We start from the raw sequence: 15,952 nt of genomic DNA on the forward strand, positions 1-15,952 counted from the left end.
TAATTAGTTGCCTCTTGTTCGGTTTTATAGCTAATATGCTCTGTTATTGTATTATCTGATGCAATATATAGAACTCACATTAGGCGACATTGACGACTTAGCGGACTAGTTATTTAATTACTGGCTGCTCAATAGGTATCTACAATGGAATCCGTACGTTACCAATGGGAATGATATCAAAAATGATTATTGTTAAATACATATCTTGAAGTACTTTATTTGGTTTCTCTTTCCGGTAATTAAATTAATTAAAGCTTTTTCGTGTGTGATTTCTCGTGTCGGTAATATATCCGCATATATCTTCCTTTTCATGGTTAACGCATAATTGTCTGAATCGAAAACCAGTCAACAAATCAAGTGATTGTAAATGAAGTCCTATTTACAATTGAATATTTTCTACTTACTCGCTTAGTTACACTTAGTATTCATTTCAATCTGATCGTGTCGAGTTCATATCTCATCTGGGATTCATTAACTAGGCTCCTACAATGCGTTCGCTATTCAGATTTATCAATGTCGTTAATACAATTGAATTGCCATGAATATTCAATATTGCTAATAACAGTTCCCTCTGCATCGTATCGTATCGGAACGGATCGGATCGGATCAGATCTGTATTATCCCGATGCCGGAAGGAACCCTGATTGGTGCTTCGGCTGGCCGAGACTACGATTATTGCATAACAACTGGCCACAGATCTTTCCGGTTATCCTAGTTCTCTCTAGAATTTAGCTAGCTTCCCTTGGGTTTTTTGCTTACTGGCATTTGCGCTACTCATTTTAATTAGATTAAATATCTACGGCTAGGTTAAGGTAATAATTCTTTCCTCTGTGGCTCTAATTTATCCAAATCATCATCACATATCAAAAAGTTTACAAAAATTTCACTTTAGCTACTGTTTTTTTTTCTTTTTCTGTCGTCGCCTCTTTGTTTTTTTTTAGCGATAACATTAATGTTTATTAAATTACGTGCGCTTTGAATAAAACATACAACAATAGGTAATTTCTCTAACGCTATTAGCCCCCATAACTCCTACGTCTCGTTTGATAACAACTTATTTGTTATGTCGTTCGTTAATGATTAACATAATCAACGTGTTGATATATATATATATTTTAAATAAATTAGTTCGCTTCGCTTGTGATTTACAGACATTTGCATGTTGCTCAGCGCATTATTGACTAACATTGGTTACCATTCTTGGGCTACAATCATTTTCTTTTAGTGTACGTGTGGGCATGTAAAAGGCATTTGTTTGGTTTTCATATTCATTCCATTTCTTATGGTGCTTCTCCCTCGGATTGCAGATTTGCTATTGGAAGAACTCAGCCGAAGATCCTGAAACCAGAAAGTGTCTCAGTTCATTTGTTGAGCAGCGGGAATTCGGTGAAATAAATTCAGTTTTTAGACGGTGTTCCAATTGCGTATATATATTTATTTTCCGATAAACCAAAGCGTGATCTCGAGGCTTATTCAAGTTAGTGATATATTTTGATGTATTTTACTTGCATATGTTCTCAACAAAATTGACAAATCCGAACTGATTTAAAAACTAATATTGCTCTTGGTTGGTTAAGAGTTGAATCGTTTCGTTTTTGGTTTGCTTGTATAGCCAGTATCTCTTGTGCTCTAACAACAATTCCTTAAAAGCTTATCCTTCGAAACGAAAAAAGTGGGCTTAAATGATAAGTCAACAGAATATAGTGTCTAATTGATGTAACAATTGCTTTTGTTTTATATCGTTTTTGATCCGTTTCGGGGGATCGTATAACCCACGCGCACGCAGATAATTTGTCAATTTGAATGCCATATATATATAGACAGACCAATCGGACTTGGTAAAGCGAGAGGAACAGGAATCTAGACTACAAAATTAAAAGTGCCGGCGTGCGCGCCTTTCATCTATGCATTTGATCTGACCACTATCAACATCATTCTCAATTACTTTATTCATCAACTTACTATACAAGCTCTCGCGTCCCCTACGTTTTCATTTAATTTTTAACAATATTTTCTTCTGTTGAAACATTTTCGAATACAACTTTAGGCCCAAGTTGAGTTCAGCTTAGGCAAATGCTTAGCAGAAAACCTGGCTAGTTCTCAAAAAGAAAGCCGAAAATGTTTTAAATTCAATGGGAATCAGTATTCGTTTGCCATCCAAGTTTTCTGCCAGACATTTAACAATCTTAAGTATTTATACAAACTTCCAAATCATTTACTTTGGTGTATTGCAAAAATGTGCGAATGTCTGTGTGGCTGGTGTGTGTATAAAAAATTGTTTACTAACATTTCTTGTTTACGTTTTAGCATTTATAAATTGTACAATAATGAACTTCCATCGAATGATAAGGGATTCGTGATTCGTGTATCGACTGTCGATCGAAATGGAATCTCTTGTTGATATCGCAAATGAGAACAGCGACCAAAATAACAGGGATGCAAACCGTTTATGATTTTATTTTATCATTTTATTAAGGCAGTGGTTCGGTCTTGATTTTTAAAAATAAAATATTTAAGTTGTCTTTAGAGAGAAGAATTACGATAAACTAATTTTTTTTAAATAGCAGAATTCAGATGAAAAGTTAGTTGCTCAAGAATTATATAAGAATGTTATTTTTAAAATATTAAATTTCAAAAATATCCAAAAATTTCAAGATCTCCCTTATTTTTAGACCGAAAAATGCGACTTTAACCCATTAAACCGAACCATGTCTGCAAATTCCGAACCCATCCCAATTTTCCCCCGGCTTGCATCCCTGATGTAAATTAGCCAGGCACATGTTGGATCTCCGAGTGGACTGCTACGCCCAGTGTCAGACGTCCTTGGGCGGCTGGGCGGCGGACGAGGAGGCCGAGGAGCTCTTCTGCTGCTGCCTCCTCTCCCGCCAGCGATCGATGGGCGTGTAGCAGCAACGGAAGAAGGGAGGAGCCCTCGTCGAGGAGGAGCTGCTCCCGCTGCAGTTGCTCATCTTGGCCAGCGACTCGACGGTGAGCTCCGTCTGCACCCCACTGGTGGTCAGACGGGTCTCCGCCTGGTATTCGAATTGATACCGCGGTGGCGGATGACCCGGATGATCAGGTAGACCAGGATGACCTGGATGACCAGAATGACTGGCGGTCAGAGGAGGAGGTGGTGCCCCCGCCTTGCAGATGACACTGGGCGGCTCCATCTCGTGCAGCTCGAAGCTGTTCGAGCTGCTGTTGGTCGAGGGCCGGAACTCGTGGGAGCTGCTCTCGACCATGGCAGTGCGGTATGTGGCGGCAAAGTAGTTTGTCTCCAGGTAGTGGCAGGACTCGAACAGGTAGTCGTCGAACTGGTGCTGCGGCAGGACCAGCGAACTGTCGCCCGAGGAGGCGAACCGCGGCCCCAGCCGGTGCGACTGCGTGGATGGGGAGGCCGGCGGTGCCGGCGAGGGTGGCGGCATCATGGTCGCCAACGAACTGGACGCCATCGGCGGCCGCTGACCTCTTTGCTTCATATCAACAATTTCTATTTCTTCTATATCACTAAAACTATTCAACTGTTTCAACAAATAATGCACATCATTTCGTTTCGTTTGATTATCCTCGTCGTGGTGGGGATGATCATCGTCGTCTTGATCGTCGTCGTGGGTTTGCCCCGGATCCATTTGCTCCTCCGTCGCCGTTGCTGGAGTTTTGGGTGCTTGAAGTGTTAATGGGGTGCTGGCAACGGCGCCCGTTCCACGATCCAATCTGGGGTTCCCCTGGAGGCTGCTGATCTGCTTGGTCGCATCATGTTGCAGCTGCAACTGCTGATGGTGTTGCAGATGTTGTTGCTGCTGCTGTTGCAGATGTTGCTGCTGTTGCTGCTGCTGTTGGCTCACCAACTCTGGATAGGCCAGATTGAAGCGCTGCTGCAATGTGGCACTGCTCAACTTGGGCAATCCGGAGTACTCTAGGGCCACTGGTGGCCGCTCCAAGGTGGAGTCAATGATGCGATTGAATTTAGCTAATGCACTGCTCGCTGCTGATGAACTGGATGTTGTGGTGGTGACCTTAGCATTAAGTTGTTCATTGTTAAGAGGCACTGTTGTGACGGTTTCTAGGTCTAGGTCTAGGTCTAGGTCCTCGTCCTCGTCGACATCCTCGTCCACATCATCGATGTCGACGCCATCGCGCAACGTTTCCTGCACATTCAGATTGAGATTGAGGTGCAGCTGCTGGCGCAGCAGCAGGCGGCCGGTCTTCGTCTCCATGCCGGGTATATTGGGCGGTGCCAACGCATCCTGTTGACCACCACCCAATCCGCCCCGACCGGCGGCAATCACCGCCGCCGCCCGCTGCTGGGCCAGATTCGCCTTAGCCAAGTTCTTCTGCAGTATCAGCCGCCTCGACGAAATGATGGCATTATTGTCGCTCCCCCGCGATTACCGGCTGTCGCGGGTGGAGCGAGGCCGCCCCTAACTGGACGTGCTGGCGATCGGCGAGACGGGGGACAGCGGGCTGCGGGCCTGTTCGCGCGGACATCCGGTCAGCGTGATCACCAGCTTCCGGGATCCGGCCTGGTCGCGGTGCTCGCACAGCCAAACGCCCTGCCACGTGCCCAGCGACAGCTTGCCATCGGTGATCGGGATTGTCAGGGAGCTGCCCAGAAAGCAGGCCTTCACGTGCGCGGGCTGAAAGAAAGAGGAAAAGCATTAGTAAGCGGGTTTTTCGATAGACACAGTTTAGGATCATATATACATAGTATAGCTCTGCCCAAATTAGCAGTTGTAAAATCCAAAAATTGTAAAGCCCTTAGCAAGCATGCTTTCAGAAGTTTTGAAATCACTTTTAAATGTTGTCTTAGGTGCCTAAAAGTATGCAGTGAATAAAGGATAGTCGTCTTTCTGAATGACTTCATTGTACTTCTGAGTTTAAAATATATTGTTGCATACTTTTAGACACCTAAATTGAATTTGGGATTGAAATTTTATTGATTGATTGAAATGTTTTAATAGGAAATTCCTTAAAAATTCTAATGTGTAACTGGGGAATTGATTCTTTCATTTTAAAAGATTTAAGCTCTGATCTAAACTTACTTCTGCCAAGTTAAGTATGCAGTACTATATTGCAACCCATACTCACCATATCATCGGGTCCCTCGCACGAATGCCTATAGGGCAATCCTTCGGGAACTATTTTATTCAACATCATCTCCATGTCGTCTCTGAAAAGATGATCTATTAGATAGGATACATTGTCTATACGTCCATGTACTCACCTGACGTCTGGATCCCAGCTTTCGTTTAACGCTAAACTCGCCGATGTGTGAAGAACTGAAAGCAAAACAAGCGCACACACAATGCCAATTAGTTGTCTATAGGATTAATAATAATAATCTTTATAATGAATAGCCCCCCGGTTATTAGACCATCACGTCGAGGCGTTGGCTCCTTAGCTCTATGCATTTTCAATTGAGTTGTAACGCCAATTAGTCAAAATGTATTGCCGCAGGCCCACACCCGTCGTGTTTTGGTATGCTGCTGCTCTGATAACATATCACGAATCCATCATGAGTTATATGACAAGACGTGTTATGATATGGCCAATTTAACAGAGGAGGATTTTTCAATCAGCTCAAGCGGAAAAGCCAATGTATTTGGAACGATAATACAAAGTGGGGAATGAACAAAAGTGAGTCTTCAGCTTTTAATTGGCCGTTAAGCTTAAAACATCTTGTAAAATAGTGTTAAGTGGGAGGGCTTTTAATTGTTTGCATATTTCATGTTTAGTTGCAAAGGCTTCAGTATACCCACACAGAAAAAATATACTTATCTTCATCAAAATTGATTTTGAATTTTGAAGTTCATTTTCATTTAGAATAACTCAACATAAATATCTTTCACTGTCTTTTAGGATTATTTTTTCATATTCCTTAAAGTAGACTTTGTTATGGATTTCATCAGAGTGGACACCAATATTAGGAACATTAAATATTTAATTATTTTTTAAGAAAATAATCACATGTGGATAACAACCATCAATGCTAAGCCTTAAAAAATTATACCATGACACAGAAGCATCAAGTTTTCCACTCCGAAACAGATTTGTTTTGCAATTTCGAATGCAATTGTTTAACAAATTTATGATATGACCCGACACAAAACAAAACACGAGCATGTTCGGAGTTGAAAATTTAACAATAATTGCCTGCATTTTTGGCGGCTAGCAATTGGCCAACTGCCAAAGCTGAAAATGTCAAGCGATGCAATGAAAGCCGACTCGAAATTGAATATTTTACTCAAAATGAATTTTGTTTCAATAATAGATATGTTTTTCTATATACAAATAGCCGGGTAACACGAGAAACACTTGAATTTGCACACTAATTGCGTATTCATGAATAAAAGAGAAAGCTGCTGGCAGTTTGAGAAGCCGAGCGAAAATTAGTTTATTATCAAATCCCAGAGATGTAATTTTCCGGGCCCCGAGCAGAGACTTAAAATGTGGATATATGTATGTGGATATAGAGCACACATGTCCGAGTTCCGATTTTGGGGGGCAAACGCGCTGGGAAACGCACAACAACCCAGACCCACTTTCTTTCTAAATAATTTCCGAGGCGATTATGTCATGTTGAACATGTGTAAATGGCATCAGGAATTTAAATATCATCCATGGACAAATCCGGGGAGCGGGGACTTTCGGTCAGTGCAAATGAAAATGAAACCAAAGTGACATTTGATGCGGGGTGGGACAGAGCAAATTTGCAAATTGATTGCAGGATGGGATTTGATTGGGAATGGGAGTGGAAATGGGACGAGGACAAGGACGATGACGAGGAACTGCCTCATTTGGTTGACCTAAAACTTGGTCTATATCGATGGTACATCTCATATAACGCTCCTTTTCCATAGACGAAAATGATCGCAAGGGATGTCAAAGAACTTTATTTTAATCGAAAATCTCTCTCTAGCCAGTGTATAAGTTGTATAAAGTCGTTGTATTGTTTTTAATCTTTACAACTTTCTGAAAACTTTATATCCCGGGTAACGATAGTATTTCATCTATTTTATATATTTTATAATTTATTACAACTTTCTCAAAACTTTATATCCCGGGTAACGATAGTATTTCATTTTTTTTATATATTTTATAATTTATTATGGATGCTATTTTTGTGTTATAAATCATTATATTATGTATTAAAAAAGAGAGAGTTTGGTATATAATGCAATAGATGGTTAAAATAGGATGGCATTAAATAAAACTGAAGATAGAGGTTGGCTACCTTTTAAGAAATGCTCGTTTAACTGAACATTTTAAAAACTTCCCAACCTTTATTTGGATATTCTAATTAGTAAGATATTGTAGTATATAGCTGCGATTTTTCTTAAAGTGTAAGGAACAACGCCATTTTAAATATGTTAATGGCCTAAACATAATTGTGTGTGTCAGCCATGCAATGCGGATTTTGAGTGGCATTTGGAGTTGTCCCTGTGTCTGTCACCGCGCCTCAAGTCCTCTACTTTTTTTTTCTTTGCCCGCATTCCGTGCACATTTATTCCGTGTCCCCAACTTTTTACCCCGCTCAGCCCCAACAGGCGCATCCGCCTGGAATACTCGACTGACACTTTTTCCATTGCACCAAACACAAATGGAACGCGGGCAGGAGGCGTTAAAAGGCTCCTCCAGAGTGTTAAGCCGGTGGCCGGGCGTAGGACGGCTCTAATATGATTTAGCCATGGGCTTTGTGGTCGTCAACAGGGCCAAGAGAATGTGGCTTCCAGGGGGCTCTATATTTGCCAACGGCAGCCATTGCCAACGTGCCCAGAGCGCTAATAAACGCTTGTGCGCTTGAAGAAATATATGGCTAAGAGTTGGATCCAATAAAAAACCATTCTTATACCAAAAGGAAATTAAAATTTGTATATTATCTATTTTATTGTACGTTACTGGATATATCTTGTCTCAGGAAAAGAAGCAATCACGATCCTTCGTTAAAAAGTATGTTATTAGGAAATATGTAAGTCCTTACATTTCTCTCAGTGTAGTACGCATAGTTAAGTAGCAGGTGGTATCGTTTTGACCGGCTGTTTAGATGCTTAGTTGCCTATGTGTGTGAGCGGTGGGTTGGGTGGCTTTCGGTGGGTGGGGTCTGGTGCACATGTAGCAGGCGTTTAGGCACTACAAAAGTTGCTAATGTTTTTAAAGAGGCCTTTTTATTATACAAAGTCAAACATTCTGACAGCACAAACAGGCTGGGAGCACACACAACTGCATATATATGTATGTATATACGACCGCAACGAACGGAGGAGTACCCAGTGTTTAACAATGGACTCAACTTGACTCAGCTCAGCTGGCTGTGCCCATTCATATATTCATGCAAACACGCACTCAGACTCTGATACACCCACACAGCAGCGGTCAATGTCCTGGTTCGCAAAGATCAACAAGAAAATTCTGGATGAGTACTAGGTATAGGATACCTTATAAAATGGGTTATTGCAAACTCCACAGTTTCACACATATTGTGGACTATAACTAGCCTTAATTTATATTATTAAAATTTTAGGGAACCACATTAGACTGCGATACATTAAGTTTACAATTCTTAATTCTGACAAGACAGTTCTTGTTCGGATTAAAAGAAAAGTGTTACATATCCCATTTTAAATACTATTTTTATGAAAGCAAAACTTTATAAAAATATTTTTTTCAAAGGTATTTAGCTAGTTTTAAATCATCTACTTGATTATAAAAAAGTTTTTGTGATGCCGAGATTTGCTTTTTAGGGAAAAATGAGGTTGAAAGACATTTGAGTGACATTCCTCAACATGCACAAATTTCTTACTAAAACTGAAATTTCGAAATATATATTATTTTAACTTAATATAATAAAATAGGTAAAATATTTGAATGATCACATTTTTTTCACCATCGCTGTAGGCCGCCAAATAGCACGTGAGCTTGCGGTAGGTGAGTGTGGTGTTCGGGTATTACATAATGTAAGACTCAAGGAAATGCTTAAATTCATCAACCTTCTTTTTACATAGCCGTTGAGTTTTATGCTTTTCCCGAGACCCCAGGCCAAAATCACCGAACACCGTGAGAAATCTTTGGTTTTGCATGCCATCCTCTTTTTGTGTCAGGTGCTGGAGAACCGGAACAAAACGACATAAAACTAGTTCAAGCACATACCGATACGATTGGAAAATCGGAAAAGCGGGCCAAAGGACGGGTAGAAAAACCTTTGGCGTGCCCGTTTTGCATAAATAATATTGATTTATTGGGTAGCGCAGCATTTTGCGGTTCATAAGCGGGCAATTTTAATACTAAAGGAGCCAAAATGTAGGAATAAAGGAATAAGAATAAAGAAATAAGCGGAAGCCCAAAAGTATGACACACACATGGCACGATTTGTTTTCCTTTTCCATTTTTTTCATTTTCCTCGTTTTGTTTTTTTCTCTTTCGCAGTTTCCCTGTCGTCACGAAAGCGAAAAGAGAAATGGCCAAGTACGCCCACACAAAAATATATCCCTAATGTTAGAAAGGCTCCGAAAAACTCCCTACTCCATAGAAAACTCCCCCTGCAAAAAACCACCCACAATTGGTTTCGCTTTTGCTGGCTGTTGATTTATTTGGTGTTGCTCCTCCACAAAGGACACTCCGGCAGAGTCCTTTTCTTGTGCTGTACTCTTGCAGCTCTTTCGGTTTGACTGGAAAATATGCTCGGGTTATAAATTGAAGTTGAGCCATTTATATGATCTTGCGATTATGCAGCAAATTGCTGTCGAGGGTGAAACTCCCACCACCAAAATTCGCAAACCTCGCGGCTCCACGAAGTCGGGCATGTTATCCTTGAACAGATCCTGGGGCATCTTAAGTTTCACGATTTAATGAAGTGCGATTTAGTTAATCCAAAGAGTAAAGCATAATATACGGTTTTATGAAAAGGTTCTTAAAGTTCGACAAGTTTTTCACGATTTAATGAAGTGCGATTTAGTAAATCCTAAGAGTATAACATAATATACGGTTTAATGGAAAGGTTCTTAGGGTTCGACAAGTCTTCATGGCTTGTAAGCTGTATAAAAAATATATTTTTAGGATACCAGGAATTTTAAACGTTTTTCATAAAAGGAATATTAAATGTGTCTGATTTCTAGGTTTTTAAAACCTCCTCAAATACCCCCATAATTCAAGTTAATCCGTATCCAGACGGCCCGATTTCTATCAACTTTGACTTCCTTCGAATCTAACCTTTAAATGTGGGATTAAGCCAAGGCCCAAACAAATCATCAACTGCCCCCCAGGCAATTAGCTTTGCTCAACACATATATAAATACATATATATGTATACTGCCGTGGTGATTCCGAGGTCCCATTTATATTGGGGTTACGGAAACCCCAATGGGGCATTGTGTGGTCAGTAGGGTTCGGTTCTATAAGCAGACGACCTTCCTGCCACACATATGAATATTAATAAAAAAAAAAAGAAGAAAGGAACCAAGGAACCAAGGAACCATTATAGAGGGGAAATATTTGCCTGGCTCAGGTGGAAAAGTCGGAACCCGGTGGATATATCATTTTTTAGCATTTCCCTGCATTCCATTACTTTTTGTTGTGTTTAACAAGTTACCTTTACATTTGGCTTATATTTTTGTGTATTTGTGATTTGTGTGTCCTCTTGGCCACATTTCCCCCCCTCCGCGTCGTTGTTTGTGCCTTTCCCCATAGAAACAAAAGGAGGTGGGGCGGCTGAAAAAGGGGGGCTATTGAGGTCAATAGTAAAAGACAACAACATATGGCAAGGTTGCTTTGAAATTATTTTTCCTTTTTTTTTTCTCTCGAAATTAACTTTTTTGTTGCTTCTCCTTGGGGCAGAGAAGATGGAGAAGGGGCGAGGAGAATCGCCTTTCATTTGGTTGCATTTATTTACCATTTCTTTTTTTTGCATTAAAAGGGGGCAAGGAGGGGTTTGGGCTTCCCTTAGTAAAGTGTGTCTAATTAGGAAGTCCTTTTAAGAAAATCAATAAACATGTCTTGACCTCAATTAGATTCCGCTTACAGTTCACAAAACAATACACGTACAGTGAGCACCCCAGACAACAAACACGCACACAACACGGGTGGCGAAAAGGGGGGTCGGCAGAGGCTAGGGGCAGGGACACACGTGCTTTTGATTTGGCAAAAAATAAAAATGGAGAGAGCAAGAGCAAGCGAGAACGGAGGTTCGTAAAGACTTGCCTGCAATGTGCTGGCTAAGGCGATTTGAGATACACAGGAAAAAACTTGGGATCAGTTTGAAAAATACATAAAAAAAAACATTGCTTTGAAATGTATCTTTTGGCTTTTTATCCACTGATTTATGCAATGACATTATAGTCGTCATATAGAAAATATCATGATTTTCATTTCAAACAGAATGTTGAATGTTAATGGTTTGGCTAAGAACAAAACTTAACAAAGATTCAAAAAACTTTAAAAAAAATATTTTGTTATTTTCCAAATCAATTGTATAATACAGTTCTATAAAACATCCCCGAAAATGATAATAAATGATGTATTTTTTTAAATATTAAGAACTTAAAAACAAATGATGTGGTACAGAAAAAAAACCCTGTATGTTATATACACTATATATTAAGTGGGGACAACAAAGCCACCTTAACTCTTTAAAATTCAAGAAGCAACCTTTTTTTCTTCGCTGGGGCATGGCAAGGGGGGGCTGGCATGGAAGTAGAAAATACCAGAGAGGGGGTTGCCTCGAGCATTCACACGCCATAGCCACAGACCATGACATGCAGACATGAGCGACGACTGCGACTAAGACGACGATTGCTTTTCACTTTAGTCAGGCCAACTCCTGGCTAAAACCCCCATCCCCCCTCCCCCCTCCTTTGGCGCTTTATGATACGATTTTATTTATTTGCCCTGGCCAGAGCGGGATGGGTAGAGAGAAGCGGAGTGAGGGAGACAGGAAGCCGCAGGATGGAGAAACGCGTCCTGGCATTGTAATGCGAACTGTCAACAAGAAGCTGCCTCCAAGGCAGCCAACTACGGAGATTGTTTCTCTGTTTGCACTGCCTCCTCATCGTCTTAGCTCTATACCCGCGTACACTGAGAAAAATTCAGTTAAATAGAGCTCACACCATCTTAAATATAATACTCAAAATTGGAAGATCCTCAAACTATACAGCAATATTGGCATTCTAGATTAAAGTTCTTGGCATTCAAAGATATACCTTCAGCATATCTTAAGAAATACGATAGGTTTTTATTGCTATATTTCAAATTTTTAAATTTTGGATTCTACAAAAGATGTATTCTAAACGTTCTGTATTTGTCAATAAAAATTTTTTATTAATTGTTTTTACAAGTACATAATGACTGCAAAACAATATTTTGATCGGTGTATATACTGTCAGAGGTCTTTAAAAGCGGGGATTCCACACAAGAATTAGTGTGCGAGGTGCAGCCGTGGCAGCGCAGAAAAAGAAATACTTTGCAGAACTGCAATCCGAAGATTATTGCGAATGCATTCCAAGGATGGGAATATAAAACATGAACAGAGTCTCAAATCGCTTGGCGTCTGATGTGTGTGGACATGCTGTCAAGCCACATATTGCACTTAAGGTCCTAAGCTTAAAAATGCTGTCGACTTTTGGACATTTGATTAATGATTAAACATTTAATTTACTATAAACAGTTTACTTTTTAATAAATATGGCGATGCAAGAATGATAAGTTACTCCTCAAAAGAACCTTAAGTAACATAAAATAAATTTATTACTGTTGAAAAAATCGCATTAAAATTGTTCAATAGGTCACATCTCAAACAGATTGGAACACATTCTTTTGGCAGAACCTCTTCTTCATGTGGGTCATCGTCACACAAAAGTCGGACTATATTCGAATGTCAATCCCAATTTTCGGGGCTAAAACGAAAGGCACAAAGAAGTGACCGGGCCAAGTCAGCCTGTTTATCTGTGTAGTTTAACCCAGTTGGTAGCTAATACAAATGAGCAGGGCCAGCGGCCCTTTCAAATCCTGCAAATCCTGTAAGTTTCAACTGCTCCGCTGCTGAGTTCAACAACTATTTGTGCTGATTTGGGATGCAAGTTCTACATTTCGCTGTTTGTCCAACTGAACTTTCAACTAAATGCAAACGCCTTGGCCATTGCGAGATTCCCCTCGAGAAATACAATCCGGATAAAGAAAATGTATTGTCATGAAACTTTTCCATTGCCAGAGTCGGAATACCCTTATGGATGGCTTTTCCTGATAGATTTAAGTACTACACTCGCAACCAACTCTGCTGCTTAGTTGGAAAAGGCTTTTCGTAGTGTATGAATCGACAGGGAATGGAATAAGATGGATGCGATGGAAATGAGGGGGTAGCTGCCAAAATAGAAGAGGGATTTTCCAGCTGCTCACCACGATTAACTGACATTTGAGCCCTGAATTTAGGATAATCACTTAGAAAGGCAGCCGAAAAGGTGCCGAAGAAGTACTAAATGGATAAATAGCTGACCTCACCCTAGGAAGTATTGTAACTGATATTATTTTGGAAGGGATCTTTTTAGGTTATCTTTTTAAACACAAAAGCTATTTTTGGAAAGCAAAATGGTATTGGACTAGACTTAAATAAATTGTTTGTAAATAAATCTATGTGACGTGGTACTTGATGAAAATGGACCAGTTTTATGAAGTTATTTTCCGTTTACCACAATATTTAAGGTACTATATCATATATAGGTTTACACAAAACAATTGATAAGATATGAGACATGATCATATTATCGTATGATAAAATGTTGTAAGAATTATATTCTTTCATTACTCTATAATTTTAGTCGCTATCTTGATCTCTTCTTCTATTTTGGACAGTTTTGAATATTGCTGTATACCTTTTAACCAGAGTAATTTTCTTATTTAATTTTGGAGAGAAAACGCAAGAATTATCATTTAATTATATCAAAATTACATTATTCAATATCAATTATCTATATCGAATATGAAATTGATTCTTTGGTCTTTTTTCTGTGTATTTATAAACAGAAAGTTGGTACTAAAAATTCCTTAAAAGGAAGAGAATACTATTAATTGTATAAAATATGGTCTATAAGACTTCTAAAATTGAATCCCATTTAATATTTTAATGGAGTTAAGAAGAATTTGAATAGAATAATGGAGAAATGGAATCCCTACTTACTTTGCATGTGGCATAATCCCACCGAGAAGTGCGCCAGCTCCGGCATCTGTCGGAGGATCTCCTCGGTGACCAGGTGGACGCCGCGGTGCTGCGGCCTCAGGTTGATCTTGCGCTGAAACCAGGCGGAACCGATCTGCAGGCCGACGATCGCATTGCCATCCGCTCCAGCGCCGGCGACGGCGCCGCCACCGCCGCGTCCGCCGCCACCCCGGTGATTGGCCGAGGCCATGGTGCTGTTGGAGCTGCTGCTCCGGATGTTGCTGTTCCGGCTGACGCTCTGCTTGACCCCGCCTCCGCCACCACCTCCGCCGCCACCGCCTCCTCCTCCGCCGGCGCTGCCAGCTCCACCGCTGCCGCTGGTCGCTTTCGTTGTGCCGGCGTGTGGATTACTGCTGCTACTGCGACGTCGCTGGCCGCTCCGTCCGCCGCTCCTTTGGTGGCCTGGAGCTGTTCCTGAGCCCGCTCCCGGTCCTGATCCCGATCCTGCAGCGGCAGCAGCAGCAGCAGCGGCGGCGGCGGCGGCGGCAGACGACGTCGATGGTTTTGTGGACGACGTTGTGGCTTCTCCGGTATCCGGACGACGCACTCACACGCACACTTGGCACACTCGATGCACACTCAACACACACTGGCAGGATTCAAGGACTCAAGGACTCGAGGACGAGCTCTCGACTCCCACAAGTTGTTGACTTTTGCACTGGTTTCACTCCGAATTGGCTTTCACTTTTGGCCTTTCGAACCTCTTCACCGATTTAATTTATTCTATGTTATTGCCACTTGTTTACGCTATCAGCAACTGCAAAACAGAAGAGAGATAAGAAAAAGTGGGTTAGTAATGGAAAACTAACTTATAAATACATTTTTGGAGACATAGGTACAATACTAAACAGCACACTATTTTTCACGCTCTTCTAAAAACATTACAAGACCATTTTATCATAATATAATCTTTTTTATATATTCTATTTATTATTATTTATAATTTCAAGCCTTTGGAAAATTAAAAACTTTTACCAGGCAAAAAATAAAATAAATGTTTTAGGTTATTTCCTCTATTTTTCACATCTTCGGGCGATATTTAGTACGTCTTAGCAAGTGCTCTAATAGTTGGTTTTGATAGAAATGAGAAAACCAAACAAGTAGGCAAACAATCAGATTGTAATAAGCATCTAAATGAAAATGGTTTACTCTCCTAAGCAACCATTTATGGTTCCACAAAAGCTGACTTATTGACATAAATCAAATATAAGTGTTTGGGCGTTTGGTTTTCAGTTATTAGTCGCTATGGGGAGTACTGAGAGCCGAGCGTACGAGTGTTGGGAGCGCCCACAATCAACAAGTTTTTAATTGCCAAGCGCAAATAGCAAACAAGATTGTTATGGTTATCAATGTGCCAGAGGTGACCCCTTAAAACAATTGTTTGGGTATGGGTATGGGCTAATAAATGGCTTAATTTGGTTTCCAGTTACCAAAACATAAAATTAGTATATCACTTCACAAGGTATATTATATAAAGAGTACACTGCGTATGAGTGATTTTGCATACATGGCGGATGAGTGACTATAAATTTAATTAAACATACAAAAGTTTTTACAGTGAACATTTATATTCGGGAGCTTTAGAAATATTTAATTATGTAATGCAAAATTAAATGAAACCTTAACCGATTACAATTGACATAACTAAAGTAATTATTAGTGTTAAGCTGGGTTCAAGACAATATAATTTATTATGTTGAAACTAAATTATTAATAAAATCTGAAAACAATAACAAATATAATTTGCCATTT

The 15,952-nt window shown here is 40.2% G+C and overlaps 1 protein-coding gene across 1 annotated transcript; it reads right to left on the reverse strand.

The window, feature by feature from the left end:
- Positions 1-1,414: 1,414 nt before the first annotated feature.
- LOC108018385 (uncharacterized) lies at positions 1,415-14,525 on the reverse strand. Its single transcript, XM_036822724.3, is given in 4 exon segments — positions 1,415-4,637; positions 5,089-5,170; positions 5,225-5,279; positions 14,162-14,525. Coding segments are annotated over 4 exon segments (2,190 nt in total). The 5' UTR covers positions 14,391-14,525; the 3' UTR covers positions 1,415-2,813.
- Between the last annotated feature and the right edge of the window lie 1,427 nt (positions 14,526-15,952).

Source organism: Drosophila suzukii, chromosome 2L (assembly GCF_043229965.1).
Source record: "Drosophila suzukii chromosome 2L, CBGP_Dsuzu_IsoJpt1.0, whole genome shotgun sequence".
NCBI classification, from domain to species: domain Eukaryota; kingdom Metazoa; phylum Arthropoda; class Insecta; order Diptera; family Drosophilidae; genus Drosophila; species Drosophila suzukii.